We start from the raw sequence: 26,154 nt of genomic DNA on the forward strand, positions 1-26,154 counted from the left end.
GGAAGTTGGATGCTTAACCGACTGAGCCACCCAGGTGCCCCTAAAATTCCTTTTTAAAAATGTTTTATTTATTTTGGGGAGGGAGGGAGGGAGAGAGAGAGAGAGAGAGAGAGAGAGAGAGAGAATCCCAAATAGACACTATGCTGTCAGTGCAGAGTCCGACACGGGGCTTGATCCCATGACTCTGGCATCACGACCTGGGCCAAAATCAAGAGTCAGATGCTCTTGGGCCACCCAGGTGCCCCAATAATCTTAATATCTAATTCAGGTATTGCAAACTCCAGTGCCAACAGGGACAATGTATATATGTAAATAAATGAAGTAGGCTGAGTGTCACTGTGTGTAATGAGGGACACGTGCTCCATCTAAAGCAAGACAGACTCAATTCAGCTCCAGCCAACAGAAATTATAAAGGGATGTGTACCTACTAGTTATAGATCTTCCAATTTTCCAAGAGGAATAAAAAAATAATATTGTAATCATTTTGTACAGGGACAGGTGGCAACTACACTTATTGTGGTGGGCATTTCATAATGTATACAAATGTCAAGTCATTAGGTTGTACACTTGCAACTCATATAACATGTCAACTATACTTCAATTAAAAATAATTAATTGAACAATTTTATATTAAATTGCCTAATACTAAAATGTCAGCAACCAATTTGGGAAAAACAAAATTTCTCTCTCTCAGAATCTGGTCCACAAGCTACCAGTTTGTAGCCTCTCCTCTGCCTCATGAGAATTATTAATTCAAAACGTAGATGGAAGGTTGCACAAAATACTGTATATATTTCAAAAACAAGGAAAAATAAAGACATTGAATTCCTTTCCCCTGCTATAACCAAGGGTGTTACGCTCTACCTTAAAAAGAAATCCTGTATAAATTGTGACAGTTTCTCAAACTACAACCCTGTTGGCACATGCCATTTGATTTGACACATTCTAAAAATCCTGAGTTATTATAACAGTTACTATATAAAATTCTGGGTAGATACCATGACTCAAACTTTGCATTCTTCTCTGACACATTTTATTAGAAAGACAGGGCTCCAAAGTGGAAGTAACACCAGAGACCAGTATAGAGTTACAACATTAACGTTCGACATTGTGCTGGTGACATAGCAAAAGCTTTCTCTATTTCGATTTTGTCTGACTTTTCTGCCTAAAAGTGTAAGTGTGAAGGGTGAAGTTGTAAATCTCTACATTAATTTTCTGAACAAATCCAAAATGTCTAATAGATCTCCAGATATTCCCCTCTTCCTGTACTCCTCAAAATTAATTTCCTTTTATAGTATTATTGAATAATTATGAATAACTTACTAAACAAAAGTTTATAAGACTGAAAAGTAATTTTGTACTAAGCAAAAAAAAAAAAAAAGGAGGCAATAAAATGGCCTTATAAAGAAATGGCTTTATAATGTTATATTCTGGAATTTCCCAACATCGGAGTTTCTTTGGAAACTTCACTTTGTCAAAGTCGAAATAATGTATGTTTATCCATATCAGAAAATGAAAGTGGTGAGTGTAGTGAGTTTAGGGCGTGAAGTTCTCAATTTAAACATAGTAATTACACACTTGGCAGTGAAAGAATAACATCCAATTAAAAGGTAAAATACTATTCACTATTGTGTTCATCATCAAAGTTATACTGTTACATAGATTATAAATTCTTTAACCAACAAAGACATGATATCAAAGAAATGTTTTAAAAAATCAATAGAAATGGTTAAGTTGTAGCTAGCAGCTTTTTACCATATAATGGCTAACAGCTATGCTAATAAAAAGAAAATAGTTTCCGATTTTCAAACATCTGATAAAACTATACTAATGATTTACAATCTTTCCAATGTTTACTTTCTCAAAAAATAGTTCAGTTGGATAAAAAATAAATTCAGCAAGGAAGAATCAGGACTGAAAAATTACAAGGTGCTACAATAACTTATTTTAAATGCAAAGAATATGTATGAGTCCCTTTCATATAAAAAAAAGTTGATATCCCTAAGAAGGAATTATGGTGCTGGCATTCTAGAACCCTATGACTTCTTCAACTACTAAGAAACATAAAGAAGTAAAACAGCTAAGAAAAGGCAACTGAGTTCTGAACTAGGTTTCAAACTTTTCTCTGCTATTCAAGTCTAGGCAAGTATTTGTCGAAAAATTAATTAATTAGTATTAAGTGAAAAAGCTTAATCAGTAGATTCTACTACAATGTTAGAGCCAAATTTTGATGTGATAGTCAAGAACAGTTACCATGATGGTTTCCATCTTACTTTGTAAAGAAACATTGAGAACAGTTTTCCTGGCAGGCTAAAACATGCAGGAAGAAAAAGTAAGCATTAAATTATGAAAAGTTAATTTATATTTTCTTTAAGCAATTTGGCAATGGCACACTGAATAGAAAGGTAAACTAGAAAGATATATCAATTTAATCCAATAAAACTTCACAGATTGCTTTGAATGTTTGCCTGTCTTTTCTTTCCTTTGTCTTTCTCCTTCCTCCCTCCCTCCCTCCCCTTTCTTTTCTTTCTTTCTTTCTTTCTTTCTTTCTTTCTTTCTTTCTTTCTTTCTTTCTTTCTTTCTCTCTTTCTTATTTCTCTCTTTCTACAAGATTATTGACTATCTTCTTGATGTTATACTTTTCATCTCTGTGACTAATTTATTTTATAACTGGAAATCTGTACCTCTTAATCCTCTTTATCTATTTTTCCCATCCCCTCAGTGCCTCCCTTTACTCTGGCCAGTTTGTTCTCTGTATTTAAGAGCCTACTTGTTTTTATTGTTATTTGCTTATTTATCTTGTTTTTTAGATTCCATGTATAAATGTCATCATATGGTATTTGTCTTTCTCTGACTTATTCACTTAGTATGAGACCCTCTAGGCCTATCGATGTTGTCAAAGATGGTAAGATTTCATTGTTTCTTAGGGCTGAGTAATACATTATGTATATATATCATATCTTCTTTATCCATTCATCTATTGACGGACACTTAGGTTGCTTCCATATCTCAGCTAGTTTAAATAATGCCACAATAAACATAGGGGTGCTTAAATCCTTTTGATTTACTGTTTTTGTTTTCTTTGAATAAATACCCAGTAGTAGAATTACTGAATCATCTGGTATTTTTATTTTTAATTTTTTGAGGAACCTCCATACTATTTTCCACAGTGTTTGCACCAATTAACGTTCCCACCAACACTGTGCAAGGGTTATATTTTGTCAACATCCTCACCAATACCTGTTATTTCTTGTCTTTTTTATACTAGCCATTCTAACTGGTGTGAGGTGATTATCTCATTTTGGTTTTGATTTGCATTTCCCCGAGGATTAATGATGTTGAACATCTTTTCATGTGTCTGTTGGCCATTACCTACCTTTTCTTAATAAGAATTAGAGTATAAAAAAGAGTAGGTTCACATTTGAATGTATTTAGATCTTATATGTGAATAATAATCTATACTTCATAAAGACAGTATAGGCAACTGCAATTTTAAGTGAATATTCACACATGCTATATATGTATATAAAATAGCTCTATAGACAGAACAATTCTTAAATGAAAATTGATATATAAACACCTACATACAGAGTGATATGCAGTGTGATATTTTTAATCAATTGGCTGTGTAAAAGGCAAGTGTTTGATAATTCTTAATAAGAGAAACAACTTATAAACCTTGACAAGGACAAAATAACACAGCCTATGCAACTTAGTAACTAGGCATATTTTAGAAGGTTCTCTGGTGTGCCCTGCATTTGGGCCTGGCTCCCTGAGTCACACGCCTCATTCCGTACTTCCTACCTCACCAGCAGGAGAATTTTCCTTCAGCCATCCCGGAAATCTCATACCATGATGACTTCCTCTAAGTCACAATGGGCTCAAGAGTTGGGTGAGATATTTCGAGGTTGAGCCACAATTTTAACAGTCTAGATAAACAGATTAACTCAGCTTCTGAAAATAAGCCTGATGAAAGGTCCAAGGAATGAAGAAATTTTTAAAAAATAACCCACAATGGAATGTCATCTTAGTTAAAAATTTGGTGGTGTCTCATCCAGCCTTTTTTCTTACTTGCCAATACACTCAGAATGTTCAAACTGATAAGTTCTTCTGAAGACATGGGAACAAGGCAGGAATAACCACCTGTTGCTCGCCTGCACTTCCTAGGGTTGTAGTGAGTTTCTTCTTTATTTCACGTCCCATCACAGTACGCAGGCTTCACACCAGAACCGCACTGACACTGTACCACATCAATTTCCCTCTCCTATTGCTTACTTACCATAATTTCTCTATCTTCATTCTTAATTCTAATGCATTCTTTCAGGTCTGTAGCTAACTAAACTTCCTGTCCTGGAAAGAATGTCCTATGTTACCATTTCTTTGATGTTCTGAACGCTACATGAGAGGGTTTGGATACCACCTTTTCCACCACTGAAGTCCCTTGACTAACAGATTCATGCTAGACTCACAAACGAATAAAGCATGATAAGACTGCCCAGTTTTCTTGGTATACGGAACTACAAAAACAGCAATGTTACATTATTACTATTGCTATTCTTACTACTATTTTTATTATTCATGTGTGTGAAATCATTCAAAAGCTTACTTGGGAAAAATATGTAAAAAACTAGTGATCAGTAAAGGTTTCTCTGAATATCAACATTTTTTAAAACAAAACTTAACCGACTTCTAAGAGATGAAAATCAAAGCTTCCTGACTCCCTCCAAAGTCACTATACTGACTTATTTTTCTACAAAGCCAGTCCTGTTTGCCATTTGTGATTTACAGGCTATGTCTGGTACAAGGAGCTGCTGGACACATTAGTGCAAGTATGCTTATGAAAGGATGCTGCTGTCTGGCACTAAATGACTTTCCAGAGGCTCATCTCATTCAGACCTACAGGACCTGTTCTCCCTACACATGATCTGTCAGTGCATAAGCCATTATCCCCCCCCCATTCTGAAGGGAAGAATCAAAAATAATGTCCTATATTCTAGTCCCTTCTGCAAATCCTTATGCACAATTAAAAACCTGCTGTTTCATACTTTCTTGATTTCTATTTGGTGAATCCACTTCATTAACATTTTTGTTGCAACTATAATTCTGCATTTGGAAGTGATGGAAAAAGAAGGGTGGGAATTGTGTTGGATTTTGTTAGTGTAAATTGCTCATCAGTTTCTGTATTTCCTATTTGCAATATGCTCGTTATTCATAGATATTACCAACAGCAGTTGGTTCAATTTTTTTGTCCATTTCAAATATAGATTTTAATACATTCACCTAAAGGCTTACTTCCTCTTCCTTATATAATATTGAAAGTCATCAACCACAAATCTATTTCACCCTCCATATTTTATTACATGCTTCACTTGCAGGCATAAATGCAAACCATTGCTCCCTATTATGTGGATTAATAAACATAAGACTCTTACATTTGAATTCAAGTGAAAATTAACTTGTAAGACAAAAATAATAAAACATGTTTAATTTTGTATTTGAGAGGTCATTAATGTATCAAGGAATTCTTTATTTAGAAAATATCTGCAAGCACTTATAAAAATACAAACAAAAATATAAATGGAATGTTAAATATATATGCATGTATTCTCTTTTATCTAAAATCTTTCATTGCACCCATTTTTTTGTTTATTTCTTTTTGAGAGACAGAGAGGGAGAGAGAGAGAGAGAGAGAGAGAGAGAGAGAGAGAGAAGCAGAGGGAGAAGAAGACACAGAATCTGAGGCAGTCTCCAGCTTCTGAGCTGTCAGCACAGAGCCCGATGCAGGGCTCGAACTCATGAACTGCGAGATCATAACCTGAGCTGAAGTTGGACACTTAACTGACTGAGCCACCCAGGCAGCCCTTCACTCATTTTTAAGAAAAATGTGAAATGGTGTACATTGACCTGAAAAGATTGAAAGGTATATATCCAGATAAATAAATCATGTGCAAAAGTAAACAGGAGGCTACTGCAGTTGATATAAGCAATGAGTATAAGACTGTGGGCAAATGAAATCTTTCTTTTACTTCATAAAATGGAATGAATAATTATTTTATTGTGAAGGTCACTCTGCATTAAAAACACTGAAAGAAAATCCATGGGTGTTTAAACTGGTTGGCATCATTCCCCAGAATTCCTTGTCAGAGGATATGCCTCGGGTTGGATTTTTATTTTATTTTAATATGTTTGTGGTCATTAATAGAATTTTCAGTTAAAGGCTCAACTCTCAAGCTTTACACTATTATGTTATTGTTGTTTTAATATACGGGTTTGCAAATTGTTCACTTTTAGTTCCAAATATTTTGTATAAAAGTCTACCCCACTGGATTACTCTATTTATAGGTTTGCTTACATAATTTTTTACATTAGACAAAAATGTACAAGACCTAAAGTGTTTTCTTTTTCTTATTTGATGGGCTCAGCCACATAAGCAATAATGGAGGTATAATTCACAACACTGAATTCCAAGGGAAATATTGTCTACATATCAACAATTGTTTGCAAAAATAATTTATTTTTTTAAATTGACCCACATTAGGACACATTTACAAATGTTTCTAGGTTTAATTCAATACTAACTCTTAGTGGTTTGAAGTATGACAGAGAAACCTGAAAAGAGAACTCTGATTATAAAAAATACAAGAACATTTGCAAATTTTAATGAGCTTTCTGTTTCTATGCCAACTTCTGCTGAATCTGGAAAGCATTAAAACAATTTTCTCACAATTTATTTCTTTCCATTGTGTTATATCCCTTCCCTTTTCACAGGCAATACATTCAGTACCAAATGAGTAGTGTATTCATTAGGGCTGAAGAGAAAGGCAAGGGTTAAGTAAATAAGGACATCAAATTAATATCCAGGCCTAAATGTTTTAGCAGAGCCAAAGAATCTGTTTAATCATTCAAGTCAACAAAGGTTAAGATAATAAAATAAACTTCTAAATGCTTTCCTTTTCTGGAACTTAATCTGTCTTGCTGAAGATGTTTTTAAGATGCTATCAGTTTTGTGTAGTCCCAGCTGTTATGAAAATTTACTCGAATACACTGGGAAGAGAACGAATTTTATGAAAATAGTTAAACGGAGCTCTTGGGTGGCTTACTGAAACTGTGAGAGCTCAGGACTCATTTAAAACCAGCTGTTGGCTGATGATATTGAGACCAATAACCACTAAATCTTTACTTATCAGGGCTCTGTGTTATTTGGCAAGGTGATGGTAGCCAACTGATTAGAAGATTAATACATAGTCAAAAGATAACATCATGATGTTTGTTCATCTTATTGCCTAAGTTTGATTAGTAAATTTGCCACAATTTCAGAGCAGCATAGTACCCTAATGTAGAAAGACAGTATTACACACTAAAACAGTTTTGCTTATTTTTAAAAATACGTTTTTAAGTCACTAAGATAGAGAAAAGAAATATGAGCCATTAACATCAAAGCCTTGAGTACCACTGTGATTCCCACGGCTGTGGTTCATGACAAGGGCAGCAGCCCTTAAGAACTGGGCAAACAAGAAGTCTTCTTTGAAGAGTGATGGTGGTGGTAGTAATGGGTGCAGACAACAATGGGAAAAGCCTTGAAAGTCTTAAGTCTTTTACACTTGACATTCAGGTTCTGTGACTGATGAAGAAATACAATGCAATCTTTTGCAAAAAGAGGGTCAGAATAAAAGCAGAATCAACAAAATACCTTGTACAACATGTGAACACAGCATTATGAAGAGAAGAAAACAGACTTCATTGATCTGATTATTTATCCTAAAGAAAAAAATCAATAACAAATATACCAGGATCTTGATACAATTTTCAAATTGGTGCCATTGAGTTGCGAAGAAAAATCGTATTACACGAAGGTAACTGGGTATTTTGATGTCATTTGCCTGGAGATCAGCATTGCCCTGCTCCCTTATATTGCATGGGGTTCTAGGGTATGGATATGGGGCAGTCACTCATTCATTTGTTTTTTGGAGGGCCAACAGTGCATGAATTGTAAAGACTGATTGCAAAGAAAAAATGCTCCTTTTTGCATTTGTGTTCCCCAGATTTTTCACTCTCATTCACAAGTTGAAAGTTGAAAAGGTCCTAGCAGCCGTGTGAAGGCAGCTTGCTATCATGGATAGCAAGCAGAACTTAAAATCTGGATTTGACTCTCAGCATCATCTTTTGGTCGATGTGTGTAAAAATGACTTGCACAAGTCATTTAACCTGAGCTCAATCCTCATCAGAAAAAAAAAGTAACTCACAGAATTACTTTTGAGGATAAATGAGAAAATATATGTTAAATGTAAACTGTAAGCACTTAGCCTCAAATCCTAGCTCTGCCACTGACTGACTCCGTTATCTTGGACAAAATATTTAAACTTTCTAAATCTTGGTTTCCTCACCTATTAAATGGAAAAAATGAAAGCAGCTATTTCATAGGGTCATTGAAATAAGATATGTCTTCACAGAATGGTTGGTGTATTTTAAGAGATGAATAAGATTACTTTATCATTATTGCTGGTGTTATTATTTGAGCCATAGATAGTAATCCCTGTTGTTTCACATTGAGGTTGATGACTATAACAACTACCTTGTTGATAGGGGAGCAGGCAAGATCCACTGGGAAAGATATAAACTAGGGGCCAAGAGAGCTGGGTGTGAATCCATTTTTCTCCCACCTACAAATTATGTGAATTTGGGCAAGTGACCTCACCCCAGATTCTTCACGTGATACATGGATAGAATGATCATCTGTGATCTGTTGAGGACCTGCTATAGATTTTTTATACATTATTTTATCTAATGCTTCTTATAATCATAGGGACAGATAGTGGCAGAGTTAGAATTTGGTCCCTGTCCAGCCTGAACCCAGCCCATGTGGATGGAATCATCTCAAATCCACTGCATGCACTTTTCCTACCTTTCTTCCCTTCCTTTATCCTACCTTGATGAACTGTAGTAAGGCTTAGAGATGATGTGTGTAACTTGCCTACAAAGGTGTTCAGCAAGTTGTAAGGCTAAATAATTAGCAATTATAATTATGATGCATGAAATACTACTTCCTGGTCCTGGTCCAATGTTTGTTCAGTCTAGGAATGCCCCTCCACTTCCTTACAGCAGGTCTCCAACCTCTGTTTCAATACAGGTGACGTCATAGCCTCAGAACTCTATGATACAAACTTAGGAGGATGAAATGAAGAAAATGGAGCCCGGACTTGGTGACTGATACCACAGAAAAAGCACCAGCCCCACCATACAGCTCAAAGGCCTAACTGCTGAACAGCGATGTTTGCACAAATGTACTGAAGATTAATGGCAAATCTGTAATGACATCTCCCCAGGAAGCAAGGAAGAAAGTGCAATTCTAACGTCAGGATGCATTCATCTGTGGAAATCTAACACTCGGTGTCTTGTAGAATAAAAACAAATGATATCTACGGTTGCTATATTATACCTAAAATTGTAAGCTCAAAACTGGTTCAACGTATACTGACAGAAAGCTCATGCCAAAAAGGTTAGCCCACTTTCTTCTGCATTAAATCATACGCCATCAACAGTATTCAAAGATAGTCAACTTTCCTACCATTTACCTTTTAACGTCTTGCAATCTGACTTTCACTGCTTAACAAAATGTACTCCCTTAATATGTGTGGACTCCAGAACACCAAGATCAAAAGCTTTTCATAGACCTCAACCCTGTGACTTTCCTTTCATTAAGAGCATTTCATTAGCCACTTTTTTTTTTAAGTAGTTCCTCCTCTAGTGTTAAAACATTTGCTTTTGAATTCTCACACTCTTTTCTGATTCTCCTTCTTTGTCCCACTTGTTAAATGTGGATATTTCTTCCTTCCTTCCTCCTTCCCACTCGCCTCCCTCTCTCTCTCCCTTTCTCTCCTTTCTCTTCTTTCCTTTCCTTTCCTTTCCTTTCCTTTCCTTTCCTTTTCCCTTTCCTTTCCTCTTTCTTTCTTTCTTTCTTTCTTTCTTTCTTTCTTTCTTTCTTTCTTTCTTTCTTTCTTTTTTTCTTTCTTTCAAGTAGGCTTCACGCCCAGTGCAGAGCCCAACACAAGGCTCAAACCCACAACTCCAAGATTAAGACCTTAACTAAGCCACCCAGGCGCCCCTAAATGTGGTTTTTCTTTTTTTTTTTTTTTTTATTTTTGAGAGACAGAGCGAGGGACACGGCAAGTAGGGGAAGGGGAGAGAGAGAGAGAGAGAGAGAGAGAGACAGAGAGAGAGAGAGAGAAAGAGAGAGAGAAAGAGAGAGAGAAAAAAAGAGAATCACAAGCAGGCTCCAGGCTGTCAGCGCAGAGCCCAATGTAGAGCTCCATCTCATGACCACGGAGATCATGACCTGAGCCAATATCAAGAGTCAGACACTTAACCAACTCAGCCACCCAAGCACCCTTCACTCACTTCACTCCCTCACTCACTATTTTTCCACTTCCACAGTTTCAGTTCTCACTCTGCGACAGTTCAGCTACGTAACAGTTAGGGCACCACCTCATATTTCCAGTCTCATGCTTCCAACTGTTTGCTACATTATCCCAGCAAAGTAATTTAGCAAGATCACAAACTCAACATAACTAAAATTCAACTTATTTATACTTCTGATTGTCTTCTGACCAATTTTATCAAGCCAGAAACTTCAGCCCTATCTTTGTATCCTTTTTCAACATCAGACCCTACATCTAAATAAAAGATTTGTGCTGAATTTTCACTTCAGTATCTTCCTGTTTTATTCCCTGACTGCTTTTTTTTTTTAACTTGATCTTGCCACAAGTCCCCAATGATCACCGACCTTGGATGTAAATCCAATATAGATTGAATTCATTTCTCACCTTCTGCTTAAAGATTTCTCTCTTCTTAATTTCTCCTCTATTAATGTCATCCCTGGTTTTCACTCTTTGAGTATTTGCTTGGCACTTGTGGCAAACCCTATTGGTGAGATTGAAACTGTGCCACATAGGGTTAATGAAGTTGGAACTAGCAGAAAGGCTAAAGCTTGTTTTCCAGAGAACTGTTTCTCCCTAATCAGCTACTATGTCTTATCAGACTCCGCTAACAAATCCACTAGCAGTCTCCACAGATGCCTGGACTCAACATCAACTCATATGGTTCCAGTCTATGAACAAGCAAGGCCCTGCAGAAACAATGAGCCCAAGACCTCATCCAATTTATACTTGCTCTTAGAACATGCCCATAGCTCCTCCCTCTTCCCCAATAGTTACCACCACCTCATTATAATATTAAAAATCTCTGCCCAAGGAGGAGTACGAGTTTCATTAACATACTGTATGATGCATGTATAGACATGGTTTCTAAGTATGCCTGCTCAAGCTTATGCCCACCTTTACATGTGATGACAAATCTCTCCTTTCTGAATATTCATCCTAACCCTAAATAAAAGGAACCCACTCATCCCTGCTCAGGAAGTCACGCTTTGGAAGTTATTCCTCATGATCTCCTTATTTGCTGCAAATAAAGTTTCCTTTGTATGACAATTCCACCTAGTATAGTCTCTATCTGTAACTCACTAAGGAGAAAACTCACATTGGTTTGGTTACAAGATGACCCAACTTTCCTTTTCAAGCCCATTCTCTTTGGTTCACTTCCAGCTGTGAGGTAACGATCTGACACAGTCTGGCTAATAAGACATGAGCTGAAGTCTGCTATGAAATTCATGGGAAAATTTCTGTTTTCTTATACAGACTCCTCTTCCTATATTTTCCTTGCTGATACTGATGTGATGGCTGGACTTGAAGGAGCCTTCTTACAATCATGAATGAAAAGTCAAGAGATTCACAGAGACTTCCATAGTTATATCATTGAATTATATAAATAATACCATCAATTGCCTTCTCTGAACTTCTCATTATATGAGAAAAATAAACTTACAGGTAGGCCCCATAAAAAACATGGAGCTCTCTCCCATATTTTCTTGACTCCTTTGGAATTTCTTCTTTGGCTCACCAACATAGCTCCTCCCCGCTGCTGAGTTTCTCATTCTGACACTGAGCTTTCTGCTTAGTGTGGCCCCTTCCCGCCAATAATACTCAATGTTGCAGACTGAGCCAGCCCATCCCCTCTGAGGACTGGACGTTATGCTGATAACCCGGGCTCTTATGACCTTGTCCTGGATGACCAACTGTTTCCTGGTCCTTTCAGTCTCTTCCAATTCTACTTTATACAAGATACCATCATCAAGTAAATTTTCATAAAGAACATCTGGTAGTAACACTGAAGAGTCTGGTGGTACTATAATCAAATGATGTGCTAAAAAATCTTCAATGTCTCCTTTTGCCCATCACACTTACACATTCAAAATACTCCATAGTATAACTTTAATTTAAAAAATCAAGCCATACATGATGTAATTTTTCTATATTTAACTTATACTCTTGGCAAATAAAATACTATTGTCCTTAAATAAATCCTGTCATTTCCCACTTGTGTAATACTGTTTGTCCTATTGCTTCTATCTGGAAGGTGTAAGGTCTTCCTCTTCCCTTTCTCTTCTAGAGATTATCCATTTATCAAGTCCCAGCTCAAGTGTCACCACTTCCAGGATCCAATGATTATTTAAAATGGAAGAATGTTCACTTACCTAGCATCTCTTGATATAGTTATTTAAGACTTACACAACCACATAGTTTTCTTATTCAGGCACCCATGAGATTATAGGCTCCTTGAGGGCATTAATGATGTAATAATATTTTATTCTAACATGCAACAAATATTTATTGAGTCCTTACTGTTCTAGGTGATGGTGGTATGAACAAGATAGACCAAGCCCTTGCTCTCGTGGAATTTATGTAAATGGAGGGGCATGTTTTGCAGATAACAAGCAAGTGAATAAATACACAAAATAGGACAATCTCAGATTTAGATTGGATACTTGGGGAAAGAAGTTCTCCCCAAAAAGGTATTTGAGATGAAATCTCAGTGATAAAAAGAACCCAATCACCAGAAGACCAGAAGTTACAGCAAAGAGAAAGTCATCAAGTTAGGAGTGAGTGTGATGTGTTTGAAGAACACATAGAGGAGTATGTGGCTGGACCACAGTGTGGGGAAGGGAAATGGTGTGAAATGAGGTTATAGAGGTGGGCAAGGGCCAAATCTTGACAGTCCATGCAGGCCAAGAAAAGTGGTTTGGATTTCACTCTAAGGATTAAAACAGGGAGTAACATGATCTAATTTACAATATAAAATGATTTCTCTGGCTGCTGTGTAGAAAAGGGATTATACAGGGTCAAAAGAAGAAGCAAGATTACTTGGAAAGCTGCGACAGTAGTCAAGAACATGAGATAATAGCAGGTTGAATTCGGTGGTGGTAGAAGAGAGAGAAAGTAGACCCATTTATAGTTTCTATAGTATTAAGCATGGTATCTTGACGATAACAGATGTTCAATGTATATTGCTAAATATATGTACAAGTGTTTCAAAATAGTTTTGCCTTCTTAATTTCTATATTGTCTTTAATTTTTTCCTGCTGTGGCCTAATATATTCCTGTTGGACACTTGGGGAACCAAAAAGACAAAAAAAAAAAGCCCATATTCAAGGAAACAGTAGAAATTCCTTAATAATAGGTGAGCTAACAAAGAACTGAAATGATAGAGGGTCATATCGTTAAGTTAATTATGGAAATAAATTACTTGCAACAAATCATAAAAAGTTGAATTCAAAAGCTTTGATAGGATAAAAATGGACAGGGTATTGAAATACAAAGATTTACATTTTAGAAAAGAGAGCCTCCATGGGCATCAGCTGGAATAGTGTGCCTATAGAGGATATGGCCAAAGTTAATTTTCATTACTATTGAAGACTTTTCCAGTTCTAACTTACTTTCAAATTTTCTGGAAGTATAAAGCCTTCATTTCACTATTTTGTGTGATAAATTTCCTGATAAGTAGCTAATACTTTTTTACTAGAAAGTAATATCTATTTTTCAGAGAGCATTGAATGTGACCTGTCTTGTTTCTAAGTTAGGAATCTGAGAAAAGACAGGCAATTTGGTAGGTTCTCATTCTCTTCCACATATACTTTCTAGGGCATTTAGATTTTTACCCATGAAGATTCACCCTGCATGATAAGTTCAATCCAAATTCCTTTGATAAAAAGCAAAATCCTGGAGAAAATGGGATCAATTTTTGCCGCTTTCCACCTGAAATGCTAAATGGTCCCTGAATCGTGTGAAACTTGGCCTCAGTCAGTGTGAAAACTGGCTGAAATCGCTATGAAAGGCAGTCTGGGTTCGTCAAAGTAGTTCATGAACTTTGGCCAAACTTGCAAGGAACGTGGTCCAAGTCTTAGTTTGTAATGCAACATGAAACCAGGTGAATTTCACATGGTTTCAGGTTTCACCCTGAAAATTTGGCCTAGCTTTATAATCAATCATCACTTTTTGGAACGATGAAAGCCAACACACCTTTTTGAAAATGAGGACTGCGTGCATACTGATGACAGCTAAGCTGTGAACCACCCCTTCACTTCCTTTGCCAAAAGAAGATTTCTCAGAATGGAAACAGTTTCCCCCTTACCTGGAAAGGGCAAGTTGAGTGATTTTGATATTGCGTGTAGAAAGAAATGATACTCAATACATGGAGACATGCCATGAGAAATAATCACCACATACAGAACAAGTGGCTGTATGTTAATCACTTAAGGTTATGAGAATTTTATTCCATTCACATCCATGACAGATATCATGATGTTTAATCTCCTTGACCACTAACATGAGCTTTTAGCTTGAATCTAGTCATCAGCTAGAATAATTGCCATGAGAAACAAAATGCTCTGTGGCACAATCATTATTATTCTGTAAAGAAACAGCTGAAAAATGGAAAGGAAAGTAAGTCATAGCATAGCTTTTATCTAATTTAGTAAACATGAGAAGATAAGGCTACAAACTTTTCAAGTTTGCATCAACTACCTCTTTGGCAATAAAACCCCTACTGCAGTATAAATGAATTCAATAATTGTCTACACACAGTGAACTTTACACAAAAATCTACACAGTTTCTGTTTTCAACCTGAAAGTTTTAAATGTGCTTTTCCACTGTAAAAAATGACTCTTCAACCAAATGCTCGCTTTTGTGCATAGTGACATGAGAAAATTGAGAGGTATGTCTGAACGGAGCCACTACATCATTGGAACAGTATGTCTGAACATTTGGGTAATAAGGCACAGATGTGAAGCAGAGTACTTGGCACTACCAAGGTAACAACAAAGCATTCACCATTGTGTTATAATGGTTAAAAAAGCCACGTTTGAGAAGAATAAAAGAATGCCCCTCCTCCCCGGAATGTTAAATCATATTTCACCTTTTATCTGCTTAAAAATCCATAAAAATAAGGAACTCAAATATTATTCAAATTTGTGATGAAGAATAAAAATATAAAATGAATTAATATTTTCATCTGTAATATAACATATTTATGCAATAGCACACAAAGTTTAACTGCAGAAGAAGGGCCAAATTCAACAGGAATCCAAATGGCCTCTATATTGCAAAACAATGCATGCAAATCTGAAGGACCCAAGAGCCATTGAATGGGTGGTTGCTGTTGACTTTTAAGTAGTGATTCTGGCCTTTCATAAGCAGGGCTAATTACCGTACAGTCACCTGTTTACAGTATCAAATTAATGTAATGCTATAGGATATACCCATTAGTTATTATTAAGGCTATTTCAGTTACAAGTGGTATGATATTTTTGCCAGCTATTACTAAACCATGATACAAAGGTTGTTATAAAGCCAGGGTTACTTTAATTCAATAAGTTTGGAGCTGAAAACCAATTCTCTGCCCAAGATTGGAAGAATACAACTTACCCGAGGTCCCTGGTCACCTTGTTCTCCCTGTAGAGTAGGAAGATGAGATGATAGATAGTTTTAGCATAAAGTCTGTATGGGACGCTCATTAAAAAGACCAAAATATAACATAGCATAGAGCATACCAGTGGATTTCCACTAACTTAATTTGTTTCTGCTATACAATTTCTTACCTTATCACCTTTTGGACCAGGAGGGCCCTAAAAAAGAAGAAAAAACAATTTTAAATAAATTAAAAAAAACTGTAGCTTGAACAGATCAGCTGGTTAGTTGCAAGACTCATGCAAAGGGCACATAAGTATAGTTGACAATGAGGTTTCTCAGGGAATTTTGAGTTCTAAACTATAATTGGAAGAAGGTTGCAATGTGAAAATTGTATAATACCTATGTTATTATATATACAGTATATTATACAGGATAGTACATATACTATACCATTGTACTACACACACACACACACACACACACACACACACACAGAAAAGTACACAAAGTACATGTGTCATAAGTATGTAATATGCTGAATAAATCTTCACAAGCTAAACATACCTATGCAAGTAGAGCCCAGGTAAGGAAACCCTAAAGGGTCTGTGGTGACATTTTCTTGTCACTACCCCCAACCACCAGTAACCACTGTTTCTGACCTCTGACAAAATAGTTTGTTTTTGTACTTTATGTAAATGGAATCAAACCAGTATGTGTCTGACCTCTTTGCTTAGTATGTGTAAAATTTATGCGTAATTTTGTGTTTAGCCGTGGATCACTTGCTCTTACTGCTTTATGATATTCCATTGTGTTGAATAAGCCATAATTTTTTTGTTCATCCTATTGCTTGGTGGACATTTGTTTTCTGGGTCTTGACTACTGAAAACAGTGCTGCTATAAACATCCTATTTTAAGTCTTTTGATTAAAAACTGTATGCGTTTCTGTTGGGTGTAAATTTAGAAGTGGAATTGTTAGGTTGTAGAAAATACCCAATATGTTCAGTTTTAGTAGATACTGACAATAGTTTTCCAGTGTGGTTCTAACAATTTACACTCCCATCGGCAATGTACAAGAATTTCAGTTCCCTGTATCATAGCCAATACTTGGTATTTTCCATCTTTTTTTGTTTGTTTGTTTTAGACATTCTGGTGGGAGGCATAGTAGTTTCACACAGTGTTTTCATTTGTACTTCTCCAGTGACTAATAAGTTGAACTCATTTTAACGCATGTATTGTCCATTTTTGCATCCTTACCCATAAAGTGTCTATTCACATCTTTTGCCCTTTTTCTGTTGAGTTGTCTTTTAGATTTGCTAGAGTGTCCCTCTCTCTGTCCCTCTCTTTATTGCCCTGCCTGCTGGTTCTCTCTTTCTCTCTCTCTCAAAATAAATAAATAAACTTAAAAAAAAAAGAAATAAAACTAACAAGAAAAAAGACAGACAAATAAAAAAACAGACTCAAATATATATATGTGTATATGTATATGTATATGTATATATATATACATATATATACTCTCTATATAGATAGATAGATACAGATAGATATAGATATATGGAGACAGATGTGGGAGTTCTTTACATCATTCTGAAAATGACTCTTCTTTCAGTTTTTTATTGCAAATATATTCTCCCACTCTGTGTGTTATGATTATGTTATCTTAAACAACAGCTTTGACGAACAGCAGTTCTTAATTTTAACAAACTCAATTTAACATTATTTTCCTCTTTATAGTTATCTCTTTTTGTGTTCCAAAGATTTCTTAATCTTTGCTTACTCCAAGGTCATAAAGACGTTTTTCTATGTTTATTCTAAAAGCCAAAGCCTCATTGAAACTAATATAACACTGTATACTAGAATTAAATTTTTTTTAATTAAGATAAACAACAAAGAGATGGAATATTCCTCAGCCATAAAAATAATGAAATCTTGCCATTTGTAAAAACATGGATGGATCTAGATGGTATGAGTCTAAGTGAAATAAGTCAGATAGAGAAAGACAAATACTCATATGTGGCATTTAAGAAACAAAACTAACAGAGGCACCTGGGTGGTTCAGTTGGTTAAACATCTGACTCTTGGTTTCAGCTCAGGTCGTGATCTCACAATTCATGAGATTGAGCCCCACATCAGGCTCTGTGCTGACAGTGCGGAGCCTGCTTGGGATTAACTATAGAAAATAAACTGGTGGTTGCCAGACAGGTGAGTGTGTATGTGTGGGGAGGGGGGGAAATGGGTGAAATAGGTGAAGGGGATTAAGAGTACACTTATCAGGATAAGCAGTGAATAATGTACAGAGTTGTTGAATCCCTATATTGTGCACCTGAAACTAATATAACACTGTATGTTAAACTTACATTGTTTGGGATGGCACTGTGCCCAAACTGAAGAAAAAAAAACAACTAAAAAAATAAAAAATAGAGTATTTTTCACACTCAGATCTGAATTCATGGGGAACTGACTTTGAGCATGATGTGAGGTCAAAGTCGAGATGCTTTTTTTCTCCTATGTGAATATCAAATTAACCCAACACCATTTATTGAAAATGCATCTTTTCCCCATTGTAGTACAGTGTCACCTTTGTCATAAACCAGATAGTCATATAGATGTGGTTTTTGTAGGATTTTCTATTCCTAAGCCACACGGAGATTTTCTTTACCTTTGAGCAAATACACCAGCAGGAAATGCTAATTCTAGAGGCATCAATACTTTTTTTTCCCCCTAGCTCTTAAAGATGAAGTCATGTTTCAGGGCTCAGCCTACTTGAGGAATTGGTGCATTTCAGAGTTACCTTTAATCTCTCACCTTCACCTTTAGCAGGGCTGGGAGACAAGGATCAAGTCCAGACTGGAAGCACAGCCAAGGTGCTGGCAAAGTACCATCCTAAGTCTTGGTAGAGACTCCTATGTCCCTTCAGGTGAAAATGTAGGAATATTCTGTTGCTAAAATATCTCCTGCTAAGTATCAGCTACAGAGACACGGTACCAAATTCCTACTCTCAGTTGTGACACTTCTGGAAACAGCTGTGAGGTTATCATGAAATTAATAATAACAGTAATATAATGTCTTGTGGTTTATATATTTTACCATCAACAAAGAACTTTCACCTGTTACTGTATTTAATCTTCTCCCTATCCAGTGAAGTGTTATGATATAGATGCCAAAAATAAAACCCAAAGATTATCAAGGTTAGGTCTCTTGCAAGTGAGTCAGCCAGGACTTTAACCTAGTCTGTGTGACTAGGTTAGGATGATAAGACATAGCTCTAGAACTAGATTCTCAGAAAGAATGATGACCATGTGATTGCCTTCGACAGATGCCTTCTGAAATGCCTCCCAATTGCATTTTCCCACAGTGTCCTGGGCAGTTGGCCCCAAGGTCTCAAGTTTGAATGAGAAAAAGAGGAATTGTGGAGGGTCAGGGAGGGAGAGAGGGAGCTAAGGTAATGGAATCAACGAAACAAACTCTTGTCTCCGCCCCCCCCCCAATAATTTTGCCATTAAAAACAAAGGGAAACCAAGAAAATTATTTTTCTTTATGTTTTCAGTAAAATTTCAATACTTATTAATGTTTTCAGTGATTTAAGTAATGAGTAATTGGTATAGATTGTGTGTCTACCTCTGCAAAATTAAGTTTAAAGAATTTATTTGGTCATTTTCAACACACATATAATGTTCTCTAGTGCTCCTGCAAGCAGAGTTTTATTTTTGGTGGGGCAAAGGAAACCCAAAACAAGAATGAGAGGATACCTACCATCAAGTTTAAGGAGTACAGTGGAGGTTCTAGTCTTGATTTAAATTGTATGTTATTTAATTCTATTTTGATTTTTATATACATTTGTCAAATGTCTATAGAGAGTTTGGCAATGTTCTAGACACTGGTGGAGGATATGGTGGGAGAGGCTGATTTAGAAAACCTGAATGGTCTGTCTTGTAAAAGCTTAATGGCCCAGTGCCACAGTTAAATACTTCCCAATACTAGCATTAAGAAACATTCCCTTGAAAATCGAGCTATTGTAAGATTACTCACGGTTACTGTGGAACCCCTCCCCGACTCCCACCCCTTCCTCCCCCAAAAGCTTCTCTTTACAGTTCAGTTTACTTTTGCTGGTGAGATTTCAGAGGCCAAGCCTCTCATTGTACCAGTCCTCTAAAGGCACTTTATTAGGTTCTATGACATGTTTGAGGTCAAAGCTTTTCTAAAACAATTTTACAGTGGGGAACAGAGATGACTTTTTTTTCCCCAAAGTCCAATTATTAATGCCAAAGCCACGTGTGTCAACTAGAGCTCTTTAGACAGCTTGCCATATATAAGGATCCTTAATTCACAAACACATAAAAATTTGCATTCACAATTGAGCAATAAATACTGCTGCTTCAAAAGGGGATGTTTCTGAGCAGACAGAATGGCGTCCTGGCACCTGCCAGCTCAAGACAGAACTGAAGCAGAGGTCAACCTCCATTCACAGCTGTGGCGGCTGCTTCGGACGCTCCAGACCCCACTTGTGCTCTTGGGATTAATGGCAGGTGTTTTCTTCTGCTCTGACTGAAATCCCACTCTTCTTTTCTGAATTGGATCCTCTTCACTGCAAATATGGATTGCATTTGAAGAAAAACGTGGGCAACCATAATAAACCCAGATAGTATTTCAAGATTTGGGAGCCATGGTTCTTTTCTAGGTCAAAACATTACAAATTAAGAAAAAGTTTCTTTGATTGCTAACTTTTAAAATCAAAGCTGGGTCAATATTTAAGTTATTTTGCTTTTAGACTTAAAAAAAAAAGCTTCACTGGTATTAACAAAAAAGATAGACAGCAATAAAAATTAATGAATTATTTGAATTACAGTGTATTTTACAATGGCATTTTGTTCCTTCCAGCTGCATCAAGCTAACAATTTAATAGCTAATGGACATATTTGTTGTTCAGGTATCAGTATCAGTGTCTGAATGGTAACTATTTGAAAGCATGGGACGCCTGTGTGGCTCAGTTGGTTGAGCACCCAACTTCAGCTCAGGTCATGGTATCGTGGTTCGTGAGTTAGAGCCCTGCATTAGGCTCTGTGCTGACAGCTCAGAGCCTAAAGTCTGCTTCAGATTCTGTGTCTTCCTCTTGCTCTGTCCCTCCCCCACTCGAGCTCTGTCTCTCTCTATCTCTCAAATAAACATTTAAAAAAATTTTTAATTAAAAAAAAGAAGAAAGTAAAACTTTGTTGCTAAAATAAGGTTGAGGTCAATGGTAAGTAAATATGGTAAAATTAGTGGTGATAAATAAGGGAATAGTGAGTCATTATATATGGCTATGTAAGTCTTCTTTTGGAATTGTCTTTCTGGTCTGGTCTGGAATGTTGGGAGTCCTATCTTTTACACTGTCCACTAAATAAATAAATAAGAATATCTGAAATAATTATTTCTAATTAGTTTTATTTTATGAGCCCTAATTACATAAGTTTTAAAAGTGTTAACAAAATTTGTATTATTAGTGTTCTCAGCAGTTGGAACATTTCTTTTAGAGTGTTCCGAATTTACTACCAAGGTATTTATAAATATCAGTGGCAAACTTCAAATTAGCTCCAATTCAAATGACTTCAAATTCAGGATGTAAGGCAACAATTTTGTTTGTACCAAGTCTTTAACGTGGGTCTTGGCCTATACCAATTTCAGTCTCCCCAAATCTATTTCTATCCAAACAACTAAGATTTTAGATCCTTTTTCATGCTCTATTACTTATTTTGATTGAATTACAAAACCAAACTAAAACCATTATGAATGAGAGGTACAATAAATGAGATTCAGTAAAAGGTTGGATTTCAATCTGCATAAAAGTAATTGAAATATAGCTGGAAAAGACAGATATATTCATAGAGGTTGGATATCCCAACTAAGACCTTTCATTCACTAGAACTATAATTTTTGCCTACTTTGAGCTGGCAAAAGCTAAAGAGGGAATGATTTCTAAAAGATGGCAATCATGGAAACAAAATTAAATTCTGCTACAAGTAAAAAAAAAAAAAAAGAAGGAAAAAAGCAAACTCTGGAAATTCTTGGCAGCCAGAGCTGCTGGAATAGAACGGAGTTATGATTTTTATCCCAGAAAAGTGTACATCATTTTCATCTTTGAAATATAACAAACATTTTTCTGATTAATCTTTTCATTACCATAGAATGATGAAGTCCAGCAAGTTTCATATTCTAAGCATTTATGGCCAATTACCAGCCAATGTGCTCTGAGTCTGGAGAAGGGACATGTAAATGTAATTGTAATCAGTGGAATGAGGCTGTGCTGTGGCCATACAGAGAGAAAAGAAAGTGGGATAACTAGAGTTCAAAAGATGATATTGGAAATGGCTCTTGAAAATTGACCTGAGATAAGGGGGACTGGGAAGGAGCGAAGCAGTTCAGGCAGAAGAAGAGAATATGCATAAGTGTAAAAGAACATCATGCTATTGGAGACAGACAAGGAGTTCACGGCAGTAAGAACATATGTGGTGTGGGGAGTACAGATGGGAGATAGTAAGATTTGGAAAGGTGGCTAATAATATCTGAGTCCCTGGGCCAAATCTGTCATCAATATAACAAGAGAGTAGTAAGATCAATCCCATGCTCTTTGGAATTCTGAGAACATGGAATGCCATCCTTCTTAGGAAGCTGTTGCCCTGGTCCAGGAGATAGATGACAGTGGGAGCACAGGGAAAGTTCTAGATTCAGAAGACACTTCTGAGATAGAACCGACAAGACCAGTCGACTGGACATGAGAGGTGTTTACCTATCACCAACAGGGTTTAAGAAGTTCTATTCATCAGGGTGCCTGAATGGCTCAGTCGGTTAAGTGTCCTACTCTTGATTTTGGATCAGGTCACAATCTCATGGTTTGTGAGGTCAAGCCCCACATAGGGCTCTGCACTGTCATCATGGAGCCTGCTTGGGATTCTCTCTCTCTTTCTCTCTCTCTCTCTCTCTCTCTCTCAAAAATAAACATTTTTAAAAATTAAAAAAAAAGAAATTCTATTCATTTGAAAGTTCACAATTTAGTGCACTTGCAGAAAATGGGTGACCTACACTGGTTCAACTCCGATGAACACAGCAGCTCCAGAGCAAACTGAACCATATAGAATTTTAAATCTGGTTTTAAGGGTATTCAAATCCAAACTAATTGTTGGCAGCCTTGGCTGGCCCAATCAGAAATAGTTGAGAGAGAGAAAATTCTTTATCATCACTGTTGGGTAAAAGGAGCACAGATGACATATGGTGGCCATACTGTGTAGCCATCCTTCCTCTGTGTTAAATTATTAATAAAGTACACCTTTATTACATTTCTTCCTCTGCTTTTTAGACTGCAAGCTGAACATAGGCTTACTATATTTTAAAAACTGTAATTTCCCTAGTTTTTTAAGGATAAGGAAGGCAAGGTCTACAGCATTGGGCTTTCTCTAGGAGGACAGCACAACCTCAGTGATCAGTGTATGTTTGATGCCTGTGTGCTCAGGCACTTTTGCAAACATTACATTATCAATGTTCACAGTCCCCTAGGGAGGAAGGAAACAGGGAATATCCCATTTCCACTTGTTCAAATAGGATAAAAGCCTCAATTCTACAGATGGTAAGATTTCTGCCTACTCTGATTGCATCATAAAATTGGCCCATTGTGCCAATGAGATAAATGCTCTTAAGCCATATGTTCATGAATAAATTGAACTTGGTACCACAGTTTTTAGCAGGTGTCTGAAACTGACCAAAATCACAGGGCAAATAGTTTTAACAATGGAAAAATCCAGGCCTTACTTGAAAAATAAGGACCCTACCTATTTACATATGATAAATCTAGCATACTTCTGGGTAAAGTGCTTTAGGCAGTTAGCTTAGGTTCACTTCTAACTAAAATGTGAACAAGTGTTCCTCCAAGTATATACCTAAAACCTTGAACTCTAATATATAGCTTTTTGCTTTACTAGCATAATATATACTTTTAGGGACATTTCTTCCTAAAATCACCTCTTTTTAGTGTTTCATAGACCTTCAACTTTGCAAATAACCTCAACAGGTTATGTGTACATTTTAAACTTATTATGGAAAACCTGATGTGAAAAAGTAGGAGGTCCTAAATATGAGTATAGATCTGTGTGTGTGTGTGTGCGTGTGTGTGTGTGTGTGTGTGTGTGTGTGTGTGTGTGTGTGTTTGCTTGTATACAATTTATTTTTAAATGTTTTGGAAAAAAGTAAAAAATAAAAAGTAAAAGTATAATTTGGAGAAATTATTTCAAAATAAAGTACATTAAGTGTCTTAGTGGTTAACAGCTCAAGCTTTGGAGTCAAACAGATAGAGACTGAAACCCTGGTTGTGATCACTTATGTGAACTTTGGCCGGTTAATTAAACTCTTTAAGCCTCAGTTTCTTCATCTGTAAAATGAGGAAAACAAGGCTTATTGTTTTGCTGAAATGAAACACTGTCCATGAAGCAATTTGTAGAATGCCTGACTGACCAATGGTAGTAATCATTAAGTCAATGTTTTTAATATTTTAATTATTGTAAACAAAAAATAAAAATTTTTCTCAGATTTACCTGAAGATAAAGAAGGTAAACATATTGATTTCCTAAAATCAAAAGGCCATGTGGTAAGAAATGTGTTAGGTGAATGGTTGAAAATGTTTGGAGAACACAAAGGTTTAATATAGGTTCCTTGATATTTAGGAACTATTACAAAACAACAACAACCACAGCTACACAAAACTAAAACGAAAACAGTTCGTTATAGTTTTAACCACGGTACTTTAATGACTAACCAAGACTAAACTTTAGGACCTAGAACTACCTGGTCACCCCTAGTATAGTAGGTGCTCAATCAATTCTTGCTGAATTGAAACACCCAGAAAGAAAAGAGTGCAATAAAACTCTCCCTGTTCAAAGCAGCAACATATAAAGAATTATACAAGAACCAGATTCACTGTTGCTGCAGAAGAACCGTGTTTATTATAGTGTCAAACTCTGCTAAGCCAGGGAACGGAATTATAGCTATAAACAGATTTATAGCTTCAGACTTTACACCTTTCATTTTGCATTGAAGATTAAAAGAGACCCAGCAGAAAAGGGGGTAGGTATAAACAGAAATTTAAAATATCAAAACCAGCCCCATTGATTGCAAAACTAATTTTTACAGCTATTATTTTCCGGGCATTTTCTGTGGTGCGATCGTAACTTTAAGTTCTTTTGTGATGTCAGTTCAAGCCCTGAACAAGGGACTATATGTGCCCATGATCAGTGTTAAATCATAAGCAGCTGCCATAAGGAAACAATTAGTGGGGGCTAGCACTAAAAGAAAATTTAGAAAAACCAAACATTAAAAATGGAATCTCAAAAGTAAGACTGATGTAGCTCAATGGAGTTAAGGGCTTATAAAACAGCAGGAAACAGGGAAGCTCACTCTGGCTTTCTTTTCTAACACAATACAAATTAAATACAGCCAAATTACTTCTCCTGCCAGTCAAAACCAAGGGCTCCCTTCTCTGTAGCCTCATCCCTTGTAGCCAAATGTTTTAAGAGACTGCTAAAACTTTTTTGTTTAACTTTGAATTTTTTTTTACATATTTTTAAAAGGTCAAATAAAATGAACTCCGTGGTGAAAGACTTGGAATCCTAAACATTCCTTTTGTCGAAAGAAAGTATCAACTTGCTCTCTAAATGCCCACAGTAGCCCCTGTGATTTTACAGCTAATGGTGTAAGCTATCCTACCATACTCTTACTGTCCTTAACACAATTCAAATGTGTTTAGAGGCACATCCATCTTTAAACCTTAGGTTTGATATACAATAGTTTATTTCAGCATGTTTCCTAATATACTGGCCCAACATAATTTGGCCCAGGCTACTTAAGAAAGCCTGGTTTGCAGGTCAGTTTGATTCTTTGCTTCATTTGTAGCATTTTATAAAGCCATGCAGTTTTGTGTAGGGCAACTCAGCACACCACAGGGATAAGAGTAGATATCTCTTGGAGTCTACAGAGATATGGAGAAGGGATAAAAAAAACAAAACAAAAAACAATCAACTGTCAAATGAGGCTAGGAGAGACTGAAACTCAGGGCTTGCCTATGATTCTCAAGCTTCCAGTATAAATGAGAAGCCTAGTCTCTCTCATTCTCAGCTGGTGACTAAAAAGATCAAAAGCCTTTAAAGAGGCTCCTACAACTACCATGATCTTCATCTCCGGATTCTTCTGTAACCTCATCTCCTCTCTCTGTGGAGTGAAGGTAATATTGTACCCATGCACCCGTACCTCCTCCCCAACCTTGCATGCTATTTATCACTGCTCTCATTTGTCTTTGCAACCAATTCAGTTCCCTTGGGTTCCTTCTCTTCCTCTCCA

The 26,154-nt window shown here is 36.3% G+C and overlaps 1 protein-coding gene across 1 annotated transcript in view; it reads right to left on the minus strand.

Annotated features, from left to right (window-relative positions):
- COL25A1 (collagen type XXV alpha 1 chain) overlaps positions 1 to 26,154 on the minus strand; it is a 451,340-nt gene that overhangs the window by 123,717 nt on the left and 301,469 nt on the right. The window contains exons 6-7 of the mRNA XM_047090485.1: positions 15,987 to 16,013; positions 15,814 to 15,840 (exon numbers count right to left, since the gene is read on the minus strand). Coding sequence (XP_046946441.1) covers positions 15,814 to 15,840; positions 15,987 to 16,013 — 54 coding nt within the window. The remainder of the gene's footprint in view (positions 1 to 15,813; positions 15,841 to 15,986; positions 16,014 to 26,154) is intronic.

This window comes from Lynx rufus, unplaced genomic scaffold, assembly GCF_022079265.1.
Source record: "Lynx rufus isolate CCGP_SWC_20201006 ecotype Redwood Valley unplaced genomic scaffold, mLynRuf1.p SCAF_3, whole genome shotgun sequence".
NCBI lineage: Eukaryota > Metazoa > Chordata > Mammalia > Carnivora > Felidae > Lynx > Lynx rufus.